Raw genomic sequence first — 18,838 nt, 5'->3', positions numbered from 1 at the left:
GGACAGGTTCATTTCTCATCATCTTCAGAAGAAACGGCAGCAGCAGCAGCAGCAGCACCCTCGGAACACGTCACAAACAAGTTTGGCGCTCGCAGCTATAAAGCAGCTTCAAGTGTCTGCTGGAAGGCAATCCATCAGCTGGAATGCCCGAATATCTCCCAGTATCTCAGTCTCGCTGTGTGTATCGCTGATTGATTGCGAATGTTTAGGAAACTGCACTCGATTAGCATAGAGGCTAGAATTGGGTAGCATTGCGAACCGACAAGACAAAGGGGCATAAATTAAGATGCACTTTAGCTGCACTTAAAATGCGCTCAGATTGGATCGGCATGAGGCCCGCATGCGATGCATCAGTCAGTCATCTCACACGGGAAACTAGCGACTGTGGAGTGTTATGAGAAACATAACCTAAACGATGAGTAATCCCAGAGATTTCTGCCAGGGGGATTGTCAATGATGTATGTCGAATTTACGCTCCACTCCGCACCACACTCGGCCAGACTTCGACTGCGACTTCGACTGCAGATTCAACGTGGCGAAGGCCAAAAGTAAAACGCGGGCAACCGCGAAATTGGCCAAGTAACATGGAAAACGTACGAAAGGGAAAATGCACACCGACTGCAGACGGAGATGAGTGGCTGGTAGGGGCGTAGGGTGCAATCTCGGGCGATGTTCATCATGTTTCGTGATCATCTTTGTTGCACTGGCGGGAGCTGTAGTTGAAGCTGTTTCACTGCTCAGTTTGCAGCTTTGCAGCGGCCGCAGCAGTTATTGCTGTAATTTTTATGAATTGCAACTGACATTTCCTACACGCTGCAAAAGTTTAAAGTTTAAGCCGAAAATTGCACTGCTAGCCGGCCGGCAAAACCGGGAATGGTTCGGTTTGGTTTGCATTGGAGAGCGGCTCGCGAAAAGGGGAGCTCTGGCAAGTCGCAACTGGTGCAGAGGAGTGCCAGGCCTGACCCGGTCAGCGAAATTGCAGATTGAGCAGATTCGACCAAAGGGCAGACACATTAGACATGTCCAGATCCCAGAACCGCAAACAAAGCCACCAAATGCTCTTTAACGATGCATTCAAATGGACAAGCTGGCCACGCCCCGACTCCGACACGCCCTCCGCCTGCCCATTCAAATGCCAATAGAAATGCCGCGAATATTTTATGGATCTGCATTGGCAATCGAGTGGCCAAGTGGCCAAGTGGCCAATTCATCAAAATAAATCCAATTGCAACATCAGTAATCTTTTAATTAATATTTGAGCTGGAGAATTATTGCGGCGAATGGAGCTTCCAGCGGCGGAGGCAGAGACAGAGGCAAAGGCAAAGGCAAAGACAGAGGCACAGGCAGAGGCCTTAATCAAATGAAGTTCGCATTGCTAATTCACATAAATTAATGCCCGTGTAGATGTGGGGAACCGATCTCGGCATACGTCGCGTATGCGCAACGAGTTTCAAATGCAAATGGGCGTTGCGCATACGCCGAGTGGTACAGCAGCAGCAGCAGCAGCAGCTCTTCCGATTCTGCCGCTGTTTCAGGCGGACAAACACTGTTTGTTGCCCCCCAACCTGCTCCTCTTCCAACTGCATCTCGTGGCGGATGCCGCTGGCGTCGCTGCAACTGCCTCTGCCACTGCCACTGCCTTCGCTTGGGCTGCTGCGACTGCGAACTGCAGTCTCTGGCACTCTTTGTTTTGGTATAAAAACGTTTGTGGCAACTGCATTGAAGTCAAAACACTTTTGACGAGCCTCCCCAGCGCATTAATCGGAATCAAGTCGCGAACTCGAAGTGAGTTTCCCATCGTGGTTCTCGTGGTGTTCCTCTCGATCCTTAAAGTGAAACAGATCCTAGCCAGATGCCACAGCATCCTTGGACTGGAGAGAAGAGCTGCTCTTGTGCCTTTTATGGATAATTTTCCCACGACCTTCACTCAGCATCCATCAACTTTGAAGAACTTTCAAAAATCGCTCAACTCAATCGATGCATCAGTTATGCACACACACACACACACACACACACACACACACACACAACCACACATACATACATATATGTATATGCATATCTGTATCGACTAATTGCACAGCAACGAGTTTGACATTCAAAGCTGATGGGAACGAGCATCGCCTCGGGCAGCTCCATCGCGGCTGAGCCATCAGTTATGACTCTATTTAACCAACGCCCGTTTCGTTTCAAAAGGTCATGCAGACACTCACCCACGCCTCCTTCCTTGCCCTGGCCCTGGTCCTCTGCTGTCTGGGCGCCATCCACGCCCAGCCCCAGCGCGGCCTGCCCCCACCGCGCTCCAACTCGTTCGACGCCAACGCTGTGATACTGAAGCAGAACTTTGACCTCAATCCCGATGGATCGTATCAGTACAAGTGAGTGGAATCGATTAGCAGCTAAAACACAACTGATTCCACTGATTCCCGACAGCTACGAGACGAGCAATGGCATTCGAGCTGACGAGGCGGGCTACCTGAAGAATCCCGGCACACAGGTGGAGGCTCAGGTGAGTCTACTTTCGGGTGGTGGCCCCACTCGATGCTGGCATAGTTTGAGGCGCAATTCAAACTCTCTCTGTGCTGCAGGTGATGCAGGGCTCGTACTCCTACACCGGACCCGATGGCGTCGTCTACACCATCACCTACATTGCTGATGAGAACGGATACCGCGCCGAGGGCGCCCACATACCAACACCACCTCCCGTCCGTGCCGCCGGCGCTCCTGGCAGATTCTTCAAGTAATCAAACCCAACCCATGAGTCGTTCCCCATCTTCAAGTTCTGCATTGGAGAGCTTCAAGAGATTGCTAGAGAGAGAGAGAGAGCGAGCAGCTGCTCATCAGAGAGGTACATGCATACATTCCCACCCATCAATCCCTTCCAGCTGAGACACAACACATCCCCCCTTCGTGCTTCATTCGTGCATTTCTTCATCCAGCATCCAGCATCCACAGTCTTCCAGTCCCCATCTCTAATCTACTCTAATACTTAGCGCTTTACGAACTGTGTGAGATACGTAATGATTTTTGTAAGATATGTAAAATTCGCTCAGCAATAAAACAAATATTGCGCCAATAACAGCATCGAGCGATCCTCTCCTCTACGAGAAAGAGCGCAGCATGGTGATGTAGGACATGGCGGTGCGCACAATCTGCGTGGCATAAACAGAAACATAAATCAGGAAACGAAACTCTGTGGCTAACCTTTCTCCTCACCGATGAGAACGCCTCCATGTTGGCCTCAAAGAAGTAGCCGGTGATGCGGAATCCGCGATGTGCACGCATCATGCTGATCAGCAGGGAGCGGCAAATGGCGGAGGAGTCCGCACCGGAGCCCAGGCTCTCGTGCCAGGGACTATCGTAGATGGCCCACTCGAAGAGGGCGCTCTCCGTCTTCAGGTTCTCGCCGCAGTAGCAGTAGATGTACGCCTGGATGATGATGGTGGCAATGAAGGAGGCGTAGTAGACGCCCTCCGTCTGGGTGAACGTGATCGAGAAGAGGTAGCCGAGCATGCACAGCTGCAGCGAGGAGATGAAGAACTGGGCGCAGATGATGGGCTCGTAGCAGCGATTCAGCTCCGCGCACATGTCCAGGCTGGTCTGGTACAGGGCGAAGGTCTTGTTGAGCTTCGCCTGCGACTCCTCCGGGGTGCCGCTCTTGAAGCGCAGCACCTTGTACTGGGCAATCTTGAAGAAGGCGCACAGGTTGCTCGTGAAGGAGCAGAAGATGGTGTCCAGGCTGATGGCTGGCAGCACCACGCCCGTGGAGGCAAAGGCACACCACAAGAAGGTCAGCGCGTAGTTGCGATTGTTGTGAATGTCCCAGGGAAAGCTGCGGGGAATGACTCAATAAATGGGGTTCCACATGCTGCAAAAGATACGCACAGACAGGGAAATGGTAGCTCTGGCTCGGCATGTCCCGTCAGCCAGTAGCTCAGACCCATTCGCACAAACGGCAGGACACTGTTGAGGGCCCAGGCGAGCAGGAAGCAAGTCCGAAAGATGCCGCACACTCGCTGATCCTGTTTATTGGCCGCGATTATGATCTGCGCATACTCATCGCCCTGTGCGCCCTCTAAGCAGACGGATTGGGGATCAATAAGAGGACCAAAAGTACAGAGTCCTCCACTCACCATGCGTCATCACGTGGCGAAACGTGTCAATCATGCGCCAAAAGTCCTTTCGCAGATAGATTATCATGCCGAACTTGAAGAGGCCCAAGATGGTGATGAGCAGAGCCACCATGGCGTCCGCCAGCAGCATCACGTTCTTCCAGTTGTGGATCACTGCCGCCACGATGAACGGAAAGATGGCCGCAATGGAGTAGACATTGATGCCCCTGTGCCGATACTTCCACATCTCGCCAGAGCCGCTGAAGAGATCAAAGCCCAGCATGGCAATGGTGGCCTTCTGCACCAGGAGAAAGTTTTCCGTTGTCGACATGTTGCAGCCCCAAACTGTACCATCTGCAGGTCGACGCTGTCCTTTTATGGCTGTGATGTGCGTGTGCTGTGGACATGGCTAATTGTAGGGCGTCCACGCTGACACCTCTTCGAGCATTGTAAATGAGAGACAAGTCGGGGCATTTGCATTGCTAAATGTTCTTTATTGGCGCCCAAACATCTGGAGGTGTCATCCTGATGTGGCGATGCGAGAGGCGTGGTCGGTTGTCGATCCATTTGGATGACAGTGCCAGCCTATCGGCCCCAGCCGCCCCAGCCACCCCATCCACCGTAGCCGCCACCCCATCTACCGCGGCCGCCGCCCCATCCACCGCGGCCGCCGCCCCATCCACCGCGGCCATATCCTCCGCGTCCCCAGCCACCGCCTCCGTAGCCCCACTGGCGAGCCTCTCGGTCGCCTTCGTTCGCATGGGCGGCTCCCTGGTCGGCCACGTCCAGCAGTCCAATCACTTGGTCGTTGTTCTGGTTGTCATCTTGGTTGTCCAGGGCATAGGCGCAGGCCAGGCACAGGACGCCAATGAGGGCGAGCAGTGTTAGACGCATCTTCTTCGAGTTGTGGGATATTTGTTGCCGATTGAATTGAACTGAAGTCTGGAGTGCAACTGATGATCTGTCCTCTCGGCCAGGGGCCTTTTATCTGCTGCCCCGAGCGCTGGGATGAGCTGTCGTTCCTGTTCTCGCACGCATCATCAGTACGAAGCCCAGCAGCTCTGGTAGTGCCTAACCCAACCCAAGCCAAGGTGCACTCGTACGTATGTACATCCACACTTGTGAGAGAATATTTGGTATAGACAGCCGAGTGTTTAGGGGCTTTTTTTCGGTTTCGACCGGGTTCTGTTTGTTTGTGGCAATATTTCACCATGAGATTATTACACCCAAGTCGTTATTGTCGTTGAATCATTTCAAATGCTAATGTCTCATTTTGGGCTGCTTTGTGCGGCTCCTAAGTGGTTGGGTTGATGCATTGATCACTTGATTGCTGCTCAAATGCGCTCTAATTTGGCGTAGTACCTGTTTGGGTTCCACTTTCACACCGAGATAGTCACCAACTGACACATAAATGATACGATAATAGCCCATGAAATAATTAGTTAAATATTTAGCATAGAAATGCGCAATCTTTGACTCTCTGCAAACCTCTTTTGGCATTTATTCACAAGGATTCTTATGGAAATTGTTCTTCTAATTGTTTGGTGAATGTCAAGAACGAATGTCGATCAAGAAAGCAAAAGAGGTATGAACTTATAAGCCATTGAACCTATTCTATGCATTTCGAACAGGTTCTCTGTGGAAGCATTCAAAGTGTTTTTTTGATATTTGCCAAAAAATAAACAATAACTTAACAACTTTCAGCAACTCGTGCGAGATACGATAATATGCATAACATATGCCATAACAGAGAGCTGAACAGAGCTTTCGGCTGAGCTTTAGCAGAAATGTGTAGAGTATAAGCCGAGCTTTAACAAGAGAGTTTGCTGAGACTTTAATAGAGCAAATACATATATATGTATGTATGTACATATATGAAAAGCTTTCAAATTTTCATACCATTATTCTTCCGTTCATCACTGTAAAATATTGATCAGCATAGGGACAAGCCCCTCATGTTTGGTAGCGCGTTCCACGACTGCCCTTAAATGTTCATAATCTAATCAAGATGTGCTCGTAAATGCGCTCTTAATAATTGCTTAATTTGGCATACCAACTAATAGCCACCAATAATTATTAGGCCATTTTCGATAAACGTTTGATGCGAGGTCCAACACAGTCATTTCAGTGCACGTTGGCTCTTCAAAATCCATAATACATAGGCACACAATGATGAACATCCAGGAGAAACTCATTGTGTTGCTGTATTTATTTGTAGGGGTAAGTATCTTGGCACTTTGAGAGATTTATCTCTGTAATGGCATTGAAGATCGCCTCAAAGGTGGAGTTTACAAACATCAAATGCAATTGCCTGGATGCGAACGTATGCGAAGTGGAAGACTGCTATCTAAGGTCAATCAATCGAAGCTACAAATATGTGACGTTGAAATTGAACACACTAAAACCTCCCATTACAAAGCTCTGGGTATGCACTGTCATTTAAATAATCGAAGTTAATTCTTTGATCGCAATCTTCTCTTAACATTTCAGGTTAACTTTGCTTTGTACAAGCGATTTAATGGCTACAAGCCTTTCCTTTACAACTTGACACTCGATGCCTGCAGATTCGTCAAGAATCCAAAATCGAATCCCGTTGCTGCTTACTTCTATGATTTCATAAGTTCTCACTCGAACCTAAACCATTCGTGCCCCATTAATGATGTATGTTAACAGTTATTCCACACCCTCCGATATCACTTGTATATTTATGGGTTTTTTTCGCATTCCAGAAAGTTCTCATGTTGGATAAGATGTCTACGGCATTTGTCAATCATCGAATCACAGCGCTTCTGCCCTTCCCCGAGGGTGACTATCTGCTGGAAAGCCACTGGGCTAAAGACGACATCAAGAGCAAGGCTATTACTTTTCAGTTTTATGTAACTCTGACTTGAATAGTTGACAAGCAAAAGATATGCAGACTCTGTCGTAGTTGCCTTTAAATATATATTTTTATTTACGGAAAAAAAAGAAACATCTCGAGAGGGGTCTAGCGACCGTAGTGGCCATGGTGTCCACCATGATGCCCGCCATGTCCGTAGTGTCCGCCTCCTCCGTAGTGTCCTCCTCCTCCGTAATGACCTCCGCCTCCATAGCCACGCGCCTCGCGATCCCCGCTGTTGGCATGGGCAGCTCCTTCGTCAGCCACGTCCAGCAGATTCACCTGTTCGTCGCCGTTCAGGAAATCCTGGCCGTAGACAAAGGCCAGGCAGAGGAAGCCGATGAGTGCGAGTAGAACTAGACGCATCTTGGGTCGTTGTTGATTTTGAGGATGTTTTCTTGGAGAATTTCTTTGTAAGCTTGAGAGCAATGTGCTGCGAGCAACTGTTGATGGCTGAGCCCAAGCAGCGGCCTTTTATTTGGAGCCCACGCCTGTTATTCCTGTTCTTGTTGACTATTTTTTTGCATTTATGTTAGATTAAATTTAATGTTTTGCAATAAAATGCCAGCGACACAAACAAACTGCGATTTTCGATGGCCCAATTCGTGGAACTAATTTGAATCGCAGTTGGAACACTTTGCGGAGCTTTAACTGCGCTTTATCCGAAACTGGGAGCTTTTGCGTGGCAGTAAACAAACAAACAAGAAAAAGCTGCTTATGTTGTTGGGAATGGCTTTATTTGTCGTTTTGGTGAAGGCTGCTCAGTGGCTACCACCAGTAGCTGCGATAGCCATAGCCCCAGGGGCGATACGAAACACGCCAACCGCCGCCCCAGTCTCCGTTCCATCCTCCGCCCCAGCCGCCCCATAGCCAACGGGCTGGACGAGCTCCCTCCTCTGCATGCTGGCCACCCGCATTGGCCACATCCTCCAGGGCTATGGGCTGCTCCCGATTTTCATACGGCTGGGCCAGTGCTGCGCCCAGAAGTGCAGCGAAAGCAAAGACCAAGATGAGTTGCATTCGGGCCATCCTCTGCAGTGTAACTGTGAGCCGGCCGGTGGTCACAGACACCTTTTATACTCGCCTGCACTTCGCGCACTTCTAATTGAAGTGCACTTGTAGTGCATCTTCAGGGGTGATCTCAGCCCTGACCCATCCACCATTCGATTCTTATTAACAATCTTTATTAACACTAATTTGCATGGGCCTGAAGAGGTAGAAAAACCAGACTCAAAGCGCACGGCAAAGCTTTAACAAAGCGATCTCTATGGAAAGACCCACCCTCCATTGGACATCGGTAATACTGAATGATTTAAGGCCTGTCTAGCCGAGCAGGCCCAGCAGACCGCTTAGTGCCTGTGGATTTGCCCCACCCAAGCCTGCTGCTGCTGCTCCTCCGCCGCCTGCTGCACCTCCGTTGGCCAAGTATGGTCGCAGACTACTGCCGAGGGCCTGGCCTAAGAGTCCGGCCAACTGAGCTGTCTGTTCGGTGGATAGCTGTGGACTTCCAGCTCCAGCTCCCGCCCCACCTCCAGCACCCACTCCCAATGCAGATGACGCGGGCGTGGCTGAAACTCCAGCCGTACTGCCGTAGCTGGCATACGAGGGATAGCCACCGCCCACTGCTCCTCCTCCTGCGCTGTAGGTTGGCCTGTAGCCGTAGTAGTTGCCGGTATATGGCTGGGGTCGCTGATAGCCACCGTAGTTGTAGCTGGGCCGGTAGTAATTGGATCCGTAACCCAGACCCAATCCCGGATAGCCGTAGCCGTAGCCGTAGCCTGGATAGCTGCTCGTGTATCCGTACGGATTGTAGCTGGGCCTGTAGCTGTAGCTGGGATAACTGCTGCCGTAGTACTGATCCGACTGTGCTCCTGCTGCAGCGCCACCCACGGGTCGCTGTGGAGCCACTGGCGCAACGGGAACATCGAAGAGAGATCCACCCCCACCACCGAGGCCCAGCAGCAGGGGCGTCAACAGACCCAAGGTGCGTCCCTGCGGGCGATCCGATCTCGTTCTGCTACTCCTCTGCGCCACGACGGCAGTGAGAAGGAGACTCAGCAGAGCCAAGCGCGCTGCCAGATTCATTCCGTATCGTATCCAAGAGGTGCAACTAATCTGTGGCCCAGTCCACAGTCAACTGAAGACTAGCCAGCAGAGCAAAATAAGTTATATAGCGGAAAAGTTCTTGGGCAAAATTTCCAAAACTTTGTTTGCCGCAAAACTTGCAGACCTTCACCGGGCCCAAAAATGACAATCCCCAGGCCAGGCGCCAGCGAGCGGAACTTTGCACGCACACGCAACGCGAAACGAAGCGTAAATCTTGGCCGAAACGTCATCAACTGGTTGCCTCCAGATGGCTTTCATGCTCCGCTCAAATGATCTTCAGCTGACGGCAGATTCGGAGTTGCTTTGGGCATGGCATCGTCATCGGCACACCCGACATTGACCTTGCCAAATGTTGGCCAAATAAGTCCGAAAACTGTTTCACACCGTTAACTCGATGGCTTACTTCCGCGGGTTTTTTTGCGGCTTTTGTTTTTTACCAGTTTTGGGGGCGTATTCGCAGAGCCATTGTGGCAATAAAGTTTGTCAATAGCAAAGTAAATTAGCGACCATTCGAGTGGGGGCATTGTATCCAATCAACCATTAACAGGTGCATCCCATTTGATCTATGAGTTACTGTTCTGAATCATCTTATGTACATACTCGTAGATGCCTAGTAAATGAGTTCATGTTCCCCAGATATTCCCTAGGCGTTGCCATGCACCCGTAGACTGCCGCGAATTATAACATCTCCACTAATTGGGGAGACTTTCCGAGACATGGAAATCTCTGGTGCTTAATTTGATTATGTATGTCTGGCCTGACGTCTGGCGAAATGATTATCAAAGCAATCGATTAATCATCGCACATGTGAATGGGAAAGGGAATGTATATTGTATATACATATGTATTCTATGTAGTTGTAGATTAATAATCACTGGGAAGATGCTGTAATTTGCCTAAGCTGACAGTAACGTGTCACAATTTACGTCTACCCTCCGCGTCTTAATCTTAATTCCGATGAACCGGTTGGCTTCAACCAAGTGATGTACGATTTGTTTTGATCAAAACTTGTACTGTTTTGTTTTCACGATCCTCTCAAGCTTTGATTTCATACCCTAACAGACCGAACTTCCACCAACTTTAGAGCATCAACAACTCAAAACTGCGCAACATTGCTAGGATAAGAGAGTGTCATTAGCCTTTAAAACATTCTCTCTGCCAGTGTATTTGCAGCTTCGGTCCGGAGTTTAAACGAGTTCCACTTGCATCAATTTAAATTAGCTTTTTTTGAAGAGAATTAAACAACACTTAAACAGAACAACCATCGTTTCGGCGTGTAATTAATGTGCTTTACGCTTATTATCATACAAAAAGCAAAAGCAGCCAAACAGATTCGATGCTGTGGCTGGCCATAAAGTAAACCCGATCTCCAGTAATAGATCGCCATTGAATTACTGCGCAAATTTTGACTTTCTTCAGGTCAGTGATCACATGGGAGCTTTCAGACACGTTTGGGTTTACCAGCGGGAGAAGTGAACCCCCATCCTGGAGGCCTGCTGGATGTGAAGTGCTTCAGGTGCTTGTTTTTGTTTATCTCTATTTTTGAGAGATTCGTTCTGGAGGCAGCGGTTCTGGGGTCTGGGAATTCCACTGACCTCGGGCACTTACAGGTTTTTGCTGAAATCATCGAAAACCAGATAATTGCCGAGTGGCGGTAACTAATGATACTTGGGTCGCGAAATCAAAGGATGATGATGCCGATCTTCTGGCGGGACATCCCCGCTCTGTTTGACTATAAAAGACCCCGTGCTTATCCGAACTGGCAATAGAAACATTTCAAGACTCAAATATGAAACAATTCCTGCTGCTTGCACTGGTGGCGACTCTGGCCCTGGCCCTGGTCTATGGTCATCCGTTGGAGGACCCGGAGCAGAGGCTCACACTGGAGGACGCCGATGCCCAGCCCGTGAACGATGAGGGAGCCGGCGTTCGGGCAGCCCGTCACTTTGGAGGAGGCTTCGGTGGATTCGGTGGCCGAGGAGGTGGCGGCTTCTGCTGCGGCGGTGGAGGTGGTGGTTACCGCAGAGGCGGCTTTGGGGGCGGTGGCTACCCCGGCGGTGGTTACGGAGGTGGCTACCCTGGCGGCGGTTACGGAGGTGGCTATCCAGGCGGCGGTGGTTATGGCGGTGGCAGCGCATCTGCCTCGGCTTCAGCCTCTGCTAGCTCCAACTACTATGGCTAATAATTTCTTCATTTTGTGTACGAATGATGCCAAAAATAGACAAAAACAACAACAGACGAGAGTTTTTACTGGGTGGGAAGGGGATTTGTTTGGCTGGGAACTCACTTCTTACGCACTTGAGCGGAGAACTACGTCGCGAATCCTAATTTGAGAACGGGAACCGGTTACCGCTGGTTGCAGACCCATCGTCATCATATTATTCCCGTTTGAAAATCTTCCACAGTATTAAAGATCGTATTCGATCCGTTTTGGAACCGCAAGATAGTCAGGGCGATTATTGTTTATCGCTTGAGCCGCGATTTGGCAGTCGCTTGTGAAATGCTGCGATAAGGAGCGGTCTTTTCTGGAATCGTGTAACTTGTTTTCGAGTCAAACTCTAATTGATACGTCAATGAAATGTGTAGCTATTTTCAGTGGTTTCCACTCACCCTAGACCTGTAAATAGACCTTGGGATTTTTAGTTTTGCTAGTCAGACTTTCACCAGAAGCGTACTCGAGCCTCGAGCTTGGGGTAGGGTAGGGCCACGCCACACAGGGATAGGGCCACAGATGACTCACGGACTTCTAATTAACAAACGCAAATATTTTCCACTCTCGATTGTGGAATTCATTTCCGCGGCAACAGGCGCACTGTCAACGTGATTCATGTCAACTTTCCTGCACTGGCATTCAATTAACGCCCCGTCCATATGTACATACAAATTATAGAGCACGAAAGGGCGCCAGCAGAACTTCGCTCTTGGATGGGTGGTGAAAGATTTAAATATAGTGCCCTCCCTTGCTTATACTTGTCATCAGACTATGGTGAAACTATGTTCGGAGGTGGCCAAATCCAGAGGATGATTCAACGGCGGTGCCTACCACAACAAAACCGCAGAACGCAACTTCACATCTGAAGCGCCGCCCCCGAATTGATCAGCCCCCAGTGCTGTCGTCACTGTGGTCAAAAACCGGCCAAAAAGGCTGGACTCTGACGGAAATGTTGTGCGACCTGGCGATGCTAATTGAAATGAAAGATGCACGGCAAATTAAATTAGTGCCCCACTACACTGTCATCACAAATGGGTGTTGGGGTGTTGGGTGCTGGGTGCTGCCTGGGTCTGTCATAATAATTAGCGCGTAGTGGATAATCCTCGGGCAGATCGCACGTATAAAAGGCAAAGGCAGCCGCAGTCCAGACACAGAACCCAAAGGAACTCCACCACGAGCGGACAAGCCAAACCCAAACCCAAACCCAAAATCAAAAGCAAAACAAAGTGATAATCCAATCTAACAAACCACCAAAACAACAATATGCAGTGCACACTCTCCCTTTCCGTGATCGCAGTGATTGCCCTAATCTTCAGTACAAACATGACCCAAGGGGCACCCATCAGCAGCAGCAGCAGCAGCGATTCAGGGGCCATCCTCTCACCAACCGATATCAGCGGTGAGGCTGTGCGTCAGAAGCGAGCCAGTGCGGATTACTACAAGGGCGACTACTTCATCTGTTATCCCAAGAGCGAGGTCTACGGCAATGCCTACGGAGGCTCCCAGCGGCGCTCGGATGATTCTGTGGCCAGTCCACCACGCCGCCTGGCCGATGACTCCTTTGAAGCTCGCAAGGATCGAGCCGATGCCAGACGCGCCGCCTACACTGATAGCTACGGCAAATAGGCGACTGATCAGACAAGCACTTTGAGTGCTAAGGATTTTCACAGGTCTAGCTTTATGAGTTGTACAAAATATGTTTATTAATTTATTAAAACTGTTTTAAAAAATAAAAATTAAAAAAACAAGTCTACATTGGTACGAAATGTCTTCAAACATCCCAACAGCAATTCTCTGTCGAGATCCCGGAAAGGGAAAGTTTCGATGTCAAAACAGTTTTTCCATCATTTGACTATGGACAGATCAGGAAAAGTTAGAGTCAGAGAAAGAAGAACAAAAGGCACAGAAAATAAAATATCGGGAGTAGGATGAGATAGTTGAAAAATTTAGGAAAAAAAGGTCCCAATCGTTTATAATTGAATGCAAAATGTATTCATGTAAACTCAAATAAAGAATATAATAATAATGTATAATATAAAAGAATAGGATATAAGGTAGAATATAATATAATGTATAAGAGTCTGATTTAAGCTCACCTTCCATTTTAATTGACTTGCTGCTAGGTTATTCTCTCTTGTGATCATCATTTCTTTTGACTCAAACTTTTTGCCGAACCCGCCTGGCTCTCTTGCCTTTATAATGACGAACCTGCACAAACACTTGCACTGAACACTGAGTGAGACTATTAATTTCCGCTCTTTCTTAAGTCTTGCGGGACATTCAACTGTTTTTAATTTTGACTCACTCTCACACTTCACTCACTTTTGCCGCAGCCACTAACGACTACACGAACACTCACTCTCTCAGACAAAACATAAGCAAAACAACTCCAAAAACAAACAACTCAAGTGAAAGGGCATCACACCATGCATAGTCCCGTTATTTTTCCTTGCCCCTTTTCAGCTGGAATTCTCATGACTTGAAAAGAGCGGGGTAGGCAGCGCTAAAATGAGACGCAATTACCATATTTCGGAATATTTTCGAGCAGAAAAAACATTGATATTATTGTTTTCACACATGCTGTGATATTTTTTAAAATTTTCTTTGGCCTTTGGCTCTTGCCCACATAGCTTTTGCACTTTTTGCGCTGTTTCCATAAACTTTTCTTCGCTATTCCGTCTGTTTTCCACATATTTTATCACTTTTCCGGCAGATTTGACTTTTAAGCACTAGCTACACTTATCACACGGGTTTTCCAGTATTTTCCGAGCCTTTCCACTATTATTTAACACTTTTTTAACATTAAAAAGCACGCGCCGCGTCGGTGGAGTTTGCAAACGGTCAGGGAACTTCTCTCCTGTGTCTAAACGGTCAGGGAAATTCAAAGTGAGAGAGCGGCGCAGATTTGAGTGCGTAGGTGGCTTGTTTTAGATTATCTCTTTCTGCTGCTCTCTTTTCACTCAATTTTATTTGACTGCAATCAAAGAGAGCAAGTGAGAGCAGCATTGCTCCAGCATTGCGTTTGCGAATGTTTTAGAAGGGGCAGACAAACGTCAACTTATTTGAAGAGTTTTATTTACCGTTGATCCTCCGCTTTTACTGCTTGTGATATTAGTACAATGACCTGAAGCGAGGGTGCAAAATTAAGAGCGGGAGAAAATTCGCTGAGTGGTTTGATGTTTTTTTTTGCAATCGTTAACATTTAAGAGAGCACAACTGCTGAGTTGATTCAAGAGCGACAATAAGTTTTTGTTGGACGAGTTATTTGAAGAGTTCTTGCTTTTGATTCTCTCTTACCAACCAGTGCAATGACCTAAACCCGTGGAGAATGTGAGAGGCGCAGTGGCTGAAGGAAGAGCGGACCTACGCTGAGAGGATGTAGTAAGAGAGTTTCTGAGTTGTCTTATTGTCGTTGCTTTGGCTTGTGAATCCTGTGTCCATGCACTGTAAGGTGTATGGGGGTGTTTACACGATCTGCAGACAACTTTAAATGTTCATTCTACATGTGTTGTACATTTACAGATTCAAAAAGTAAAACATACTTTTGAGCTGAAAAGGAAAAACTTTCATTCATGGAAATAGCCGTGTAAATGGTCCAATTTTTCCTTATTTTCCATATCTGGAACCTGCTGCAACGCTAGTCCTAGCTGTTAAGGGAAACTTGTCTGAGAATAGCAGCCTAGTAACAGTTCTCGCTTGAGCCGCATCACAATTTCACCATCATGATGCATACATATGTATGTATGTACATATGTATGTACATACACATATGTATAAACAATGTACTCACCACATAGCGGGTCGTCGTCGTCGGCGTCGTCACCCACCGGAGCAAGCGTAATTTTCTGCAAGGCGATCTTACGGCTGTTCGATCTTTCGCTGGAGCGCTGAGACATTTCGCACCTTATTTGCTTTCGGCATTAGGCTAAAAGTGTGAATTGTTTATAAAGAGATTACAAAACGAAGACAAAATGATCTGTGGGCCGCAGTGTTCGACTTTTGCTGCCATAAAAACATAAAAAAAGGCATCACTTTAAAAGAAAACCAACGCTGCGGATAATTGCCAAAAGAAAGTTTCCCTAGGTCCGACTCGCGGCCTCAGCTGCGGCCTCGGCATAAAAGGCCATACCGGGGAGCCGGAAGCAAACAGTCACCCAACGAGATCGCTACCAAAATGACCAACTTTATCGCGAAGAAAGCCCTCCTGCTGCTCTCCCTGCTCTTGCTGGGCACGGTTCAGGCACAACCTCTGGAGGAGCACCACGGCCGCGAGCAGCGACAGCTGAAGGCCGGACCAGGCGCCACCACGGATGCGGATGTGAAGATGATGGCCAATGTTACGCCAGCGGCAGGCAACTCCATGCAGATGGGCATGGGCATGTCTCTGCCGATGAATCAGATGGCCCTGAATGCAGTCGGCGCCCAGCTGGTGCGGTATCCCAACTATCCTGGACTGATATACGCCCCGGGCATGGCTCAGGGATCTCTGAGTGGATTGAATGGCCTGCAGACAAACATAGCCAACAATTATCCCTCCTATCCAGATCCAAATATGGTTGGAGCAACTCAAGGCTTTGGCGCAGCTCCTGGCTTCGGTGCAGCCCCTGGATTCGGTGCAGCTCCTGGATTCGGTGCAGCTCCTGGTTTCGGTGCCGCCCCTGGCTTTGGCTCAACCTCTGGCTTTGGAGCAGCTCCTGGCTTCGGAGCAGCCCCTGGATTCGGTGCAGCCCCTGGATTCGGTGCAGCTCCTGGTTTCGGCTTTGGCAGCTACCCGGGCGCCTCAAGCCCTTCCGCTCTCATGTACGGCAATCCGATGTCGTCGTATCCCAGTCCCCAGCTGCCCAATGGATTTGCGCCCCAGCCATCAGTGGACAACTTCTCGGCTCTAAACAACATCGTGAACATGGCCAATGCACAGGGATTGGGAGGATCTAACCAAGGATTCTACCAAAATCCCCAGCTGGGAGGCCTCTATGCACCCGCCGGAGGCTACATGAACCTGCAGGGCTATGCACCCGCCTTCTAAGGGATTCACACTCGAATTTTAAACTTAAGGGCTTATTTATTTTATTTATTTAGCCAATTAAAAGAGCATTTAACCAGAAGGATCTGCCTCGTCAGTTGCGTTTCTTTCCAGTCAGCCAGCGGGAGGGATGCTAAGGTTGTGTCTGAGGTTGTGGTCGATGGTTCATGTGGGAGCGGCTGGCAATCACCTGACCTTTGCCAACGATCTGCGGAGGCAGGCCGCTCAGGCGCAGGCGGTAGCCATTCGGGAAGCGCAGTCTCATCCCTTGTCCAGCTTCAACGAGGACCAGCAGCAGCGGCAGGAGGAGCAGCAGGAGCAGCAGTGGATGCCTCATCGTGGACAGAACTTTGGCCAGCAACTGGAGGCTTCCTGCTGCCAGCTGCAGCTTTTATGCCATGTTCTGTCCCACTTTTCAGCCATCCAACTCTGGATGAGTGTCAGCCTGTGTCTGGGAGTGGGCAAACGGGTTTGTCCTCCATCCGACTCCTCATATATCACAGCGAATCCCGAAGAGAGTTGTGTGCCAATTAAGCAGCAGGTGTCAAGTGCAAGGCTCTCCTCGACGCAACTCCACTGCACTCCAGCGGGAAACCAGTACTCGATATCGGGGCCATTCGGTCACGCATTCTGGCTGAAAGTGAAATGGAACACGCTGATTCGCACCCGCTGCGTCTTTGACAGTATCCCGTTCTCGATTTGCCAGCCAGATAAAGAGCCATCCGTCTGTAATGCGAGTCTATCTATATGGAATGAGAACCTTTTCCCACTCTGATTTACGATCTACCGCATCTACCTGCAGACACACAAACCCAAGCCATTGATAGCTTCCCTCTCCTGCAACGAGTGTGCGAGTGCGAGTGTGTGATTTGTTGTTGAGTGCACTGCAGGTAGGAGTACTCGAATGGGATTGGGATAATCCGATAATGGACGTGACTGTCTTGTATATATAGAGCCTTGCGCAGGGGTCAGAGTGCAACAGTCTGCAATCAGCAAGGGCACCAGCACCAGCAACATGCACTGCACCTCAGTGCTGCTCTTTGTACTTCCTCTTGTGATACTCGAACTCTGTGCAGCCAAGCCTTGGTGGCCCTCCAACGATGTCGGCTACGATGCCAGCTTGGATCCTGTGGCCTGGTCTCGTGCCTTTGTCCAGGAAAAAGTACGCACATCCCGGAGGAACAAGAACCGTCACCAGCAGTCCACCGGCTGGTGGTACCACACGCCCACAGCTCCCGAACCGACGGCTGCTCCCCTGCACTTTGTGGACAGAAATAGCTACAGGAGATTCCTGAAGAGGCGCCGCAAGCTGGCGGCACGTGAGCGCCACCTGCAGACCCATCGGCATCAGTATCCAAATTCATTCTCATACACACATCGCCATTAGGAGGTGCTAAGCGTACATTAGTTCCTAGTAATTAGCATTATTAAACAAAAGACCAAGAAGAGGGCCCGAACAAGCCAGTTTTATTTTTAGCTGGATGGGGAGTCGCGCGCGCGTCAGCAGAAGCCTGACTCGATTCGATTAGCAGCAGTCTGAAGATGGTTCCAGATTGTGTAGATCCTAAAACAAGTTCTTGAACTGGGCCACGATATGCTGATATGTTTGTCCGAGGCAAACAGAGACCAGAGACGCTGGCTAAGGTCAATCCGGCAAAGTTTCAAGAGCATAGACCATTGGTAACATGGTAAACGTGGTAAACAGATTGGCAAACATGATGTAACTATCCGCAGATCCAGCTAAAGATGTGAGCAAACCTAGCGCCAGTCGCGGACTCTGTTTGCGCACCCACTCCAGACCAGACCAAAACCCATCCCAAAAGTCTAACAAAATGTTGGATGAATGAAAGTACGAGTATATTTGGGCAGAGCTGGGCCCGCGATGTTGACAAGAGAAATTAGCAGCTCTCCGCACGAGCCCAAGACCAAGACCAGACCACCAGCAGCAGACCATCAGATGAGCAGACGAGCAGACCAGAAGTCTGTATATAAACCTAGTTGTCATGGCACTTGGAATTAAGTACCAGCCCAGCATCTATCACAGCAAGAAGATGAATTTCCTCAGCCTCAGTCTCGCCCTCATCGTGGTCGTCAGTGCCGTGAGCAGCAGTTGGAGCCTCCCCGTGGAGTTGGAGCCCAGCGCCATCAGCCTGCTGGATCTGGAGGCAGAACAGCAGCCGCTGGGGGATGAGCCAGCGGGCGAACGTGTGGCCCGTGGACTGGGCGGCTTTGGAGGAGGTGGAGGATTCGGCAGCAAGTTTGGCGGCCTGGGTGGACTCAAAGGAGGATTTGGCGGAGGACTGGGGCACGGCTTTGGTGGCGGATTCGGTGGGCACGGTTTTGGAGGTGGCTTCGGCAGCTTCAAGGGATTGTTCGACAAGAAGTTCCGATAATGCCGACTATCGAGATGTCCTGCACTGAGAGATATTTGGCATAGTAGCATTAAGCACTCGCATGTTTAAATTAAATATGCGGTTTTTAAATACAAACAAATACAAACAACAAAC

At 49.2% G+C, this 18,838-nt stretch overlaps 11 protein-coding genes across 11 annotated transcripts; 7 read left to right on the top strand and 4 right to left on the bottom strand.

Annotated features, from left to right (window-relative positions):
* The first annotated feature begins 1,724 nt into the window (after positions 1-1,724).
* LOC117890787 (cuticle protein CP14.6) lies at positions 1,725-3,076 on the top strand. The gene is made up of 4 exons (XM_034795862.1): positions 1,725-1,785; positions 2,197-2,378; positions 2,434-2,509; positions 2,589-3,076. The coding sequence occupies exons 2-4, from the start codon at positions 2,200-2,202 to the stop codon at positions 2,742-2,744; spliced, it is 411 nt and encodes a 136-aa protein (XP_034651753.1). The 5' UTR covers positions 1,725-1,785; positions 2,197-2,199; the 3' UTR covers positions 2,745-3,076.
* On the top strand, positions 2,004-13,027 carry LOC117890791. The gene is made up of 2 exons (XM_034795865.1): positions 2,004-2,031; positions 12,568-13,027. The coding sequence occupies exon 2, from the start codon at positions 12,572-12,574 to the stop codon at positions 12,932-12,934; it is 363 nt and encodes a 120-aa protein (XP_034651756.1). The 5' UTR covers positions 2,004-2,031; positions 12,568-12,571; the 3' UTR covers positions 12,935-13,027.
* LOC117890751 (odorant receptor 47a) lies at positions 3,076-4,471 on the bottom strand. Its single transcript, XM_034795810.1, has 4 exons — positions 4,134-4,471; positions 3,886-4,075; positions 3,217-3,832; positions 3,076-3,152 (listed from the first exon to the last, which is right to left on the bottom strand). Exons 1-4 carry the CDS (start codon positions 4,441-4,443, stop codon positions 3,102-3,104), a joined length of 1,167 nt encoding a protein of 388 aa, XP_034651701.1. The 5' UTR covers positions 4,444-4,471; the 3' UTR covers positions 3,076-3,101.
* On the bottom strand, positions 4,586-5,092 carry LOC117890797 (probable H/ACA ribonucleoprotein complex subunit 1). The gene has a single exon (XM_034795873.1). It carries the CDS (start codon positions 5,004-5,006, stop codon positions 4,698-4,700), a length of 309 nt encoding a protein of 102 aa, XP_034651764.1. The 5' UTR covers positions 5,007-5,092; the 3' UTR covers positions 4,586-4,697.
* Positions 6,370-7,003, top strand: LOC117892700. The gene is made up of 3 exons (XM_034799111.1): positions 6,370-6,537; positions 6,603-6,773; positions 6,842-7,003. The coding sequence occupies exons 1-3, from the start codon at positions 6,370-6,372 to the stop codon at positions 7,001-7,003; spliced, it is 501 nt and encodes a 166-aa protein (XP_034655002.1).
* Positions 7,709-8,055, bottom strand: LOC117890803. Its single transcript, XM_034795877.1, has one exon. The coding sequence runs from the start codon at positions 8,017-8,019 to the stop codon at positions 7,759-7,761; it is 261 nt and encodes an 86-aa protein (XP_034651768.1). The 5' UTR covers positions 8,020-8,055; the 3' UTR covers positions 7,709-7,758.
* On the bottom strand, positions 8,019-9,242 carry LOC117890769 (prisilkin-39). Its single transcript, XM_034795838.1, has one exon. It carries the CDS (start codon positions 9,073-9,075, stop codon positions 8,314-8,316), a length of 762 nt encoding a protein of 253 aa, XP_034651729.1. The 5' UTR covers positions 9,076-9,242; the 3' UTR covers positions 8,019-8,313.
* Positions 10,839-11,330, top strand: LOC117890790 (glycine-rich cell wall structural protein). Its single transcript, XM_034795864.1, has one exon. The coding sequence runs from the start codon at positions 10,886-10,888 to the stop codon at positions 11,276-11,278; it is 393 nt and encodes a 130-aa protein (XP_034651755.1). The 5' UTR covers positions 10,839-10,885; the 3' UTR covers positions 11,279-11,330.
* Positions 13,028-15,301: 2,274 nt separating the features above from the next.
* Positions 15,302-16,362, top strand: LOC117890605 (elastin). The gene has a single exon (XM_034795544.1). The coding sequence runs from the start codon at positions 15,483-15,485 to the stop codon at positions 16,332-16,334; it is 852 nt and encodes a 283-aa protein (XP_034651435.1). The 5' UTR covers positions 15,302-15,482; the 3' UTR covers positions 16,335-16,362.
* A 958-nt stretch (positions 16,363-17,320) lies between these two features.
* On the top strand, positions 17,321-17,785 carry LOC117890588. The gene has a single exon (XM_034795524.1). The coding sequence runs from the start codon at positions 17,347-17,349 to the stop codon at positions 17,716-17,718; it is 372 nt and encodes a 123-aa protein (XP_034651415.1). The 5' UTR covers positions 17,321-17,346; the 3' UTR covers positions 17,719-17,785.
* Positions 17,786-18,131: 346 nt separating this feature from the next.
* Positions 18,132-18,819, top strand: LOC117890586 (glycine-rich RNA-binding protein 2). The gene has a single exon (XM_034795523.1). It carries the CDS (start codon positions 18,335-18,337, stop codon positions 18,722-18,724), a length of 390 nt encoding a protein of 129 aa, XP_034651414.1. The 5' UTR covers positions 18,132-18,334; the 3' UTR covers positions 18,725-18,819.
* Positions 18,820-18,838: the final 19 nt, after the last annotated feature.

This window comes from Drosophila subobscura, chromosome E (assembly GCF_008121235.1).
Source record: "Drosophila subobscura isolate 14011-0131.10 chromosome E, UCBerk_Dsub_1.0, whole genome shotgun sequence".
NCBI classification, from domain to species: domain Eukaryota; kingdom Metazoa; phylum Arthropoda; class Insecta; order Diptera; family Drosophilidae; genus Drosophila; species Drosophila subobscura.
This window is presented reverse-complemented; position numbering and strand designations above follow the sequence as displayed.

Bases quoted from the DNA above. Each gene is read 5' to 3' on its own strand.
- LOC117890797 (XM_034795873.1), bottom strand. From the start codon at position 5,006: ATGCGTCTAACACTGCTCGCCCTCATTGGCGTCCTGTGCCTGGCCTGC.
- LOC117890803 (XM_034795877.1), bottom strand. From the start codon at position 8,019: ATGGCCCGAATGCAACTCATCTTGGTCTTTGCTTTCGCTGCACTTCTG.
- LOC117890791 (XM_034795865.1), top strand. From the start codon at position 12,572: ATGCAGTGCACACTCTCCCTTTCCGTGATCGCAGTGATTGCCCTAATC.
- LOC117890787 (XM_034795862.1), top strand. From the start codon at position 2,200: ATGCAGACACTCACCCACGCCTCCTTCCTTGCCCTGGCCCTGGTCCTC. The intron at 2,379-2,433 runs GTGAGTGGAATC...GATTCCCGACAG, and splicing joins GATGGATCGTATCAGTACAA to CTACGAGACGAGCAATGGCA. The intron at 2,510-2,588 runs GTGAGTCTACTT...TCTGTGCTGCAG, and splicing joins GCACACAGGTGGAGGCTCAG to GTGATGCAGGGCTCGTACTC.
- LOC117890605 (XM_034795544.1), top strand. From the start codon at position 15,483: ATGACCAACTTTATCGCGAAGAAAGCCCTCCTGCTGCTCTCCCTGCTC.
- LOC117890769 (XM_034795838.1), bottom strand. From the start codon at position 9,075: ATGAATCTGGCAGCGCGCTTGGCTCTGCTGAGTCTCCTTCTCACTGCC.
- LOC117892700 (XM_034799111.1), top strand. From the start codon at position 6,370: ATGGCATTGAAGATCGCCTCAAAGGTGGAGTTTACAAACATCAAATGC. The intron at 6,538-6,602 runs GTATGCACTGTC...TTAACATTTCAG, and splicing joins CTCCCATTACAAAGCTCTGG to GTTAACTTTGCTTTGTACAA. The intron at 6,774-6,841 runs GTATGTTAACAG...TTCGCATTCCAG, and splicing joins ATTCGTGCCCCATTAATGAT to AAAGTTCTCATGTTGGATAA.
- LOC117890790 (XM_034795864.1), top strand. From the start codon at position 10,886: ATGAAACAATTCCTGCTGCTTGCACTGGTGGCGACTCTGGCCCTGGCC.
- LOC117890586 (XM_034795523.1), top strand. From the start codon at position 18,335: ATGGCACTTGGAATTAAGTACCAGCCCAGCATCTATCACAGCAAGAAG.
- LOC117890588 (XM_034795524.1), top strand. From the start codon at position 17,347: ATGCACTGCACCTCAGTGCTGCTCTTTGTACTTCCTCTTGTGATACTC.
- LOC117890751 (XM_034795810.1), bottom strand. From the start codon at position 4,443: ATGTCGACAACGGAAAACTTTCTCCTGGTGCAGAAGGCCACCATTGCC. The intron at 3,833-3,885 runs GTGCGTATCTTT...CATTCCCCGCAG, and splicing joins GAGCTACCATTTCCCTGTCT to CTTTCCCTGGGACATTCACA. The intron at 3,153-3,216 runs GTGAGGAGAAAG...TATGCCACGCAG, and splicing joins ACATGGAGGCGTTCTCATCG to ATTGTGCGCACCGCCATGTC.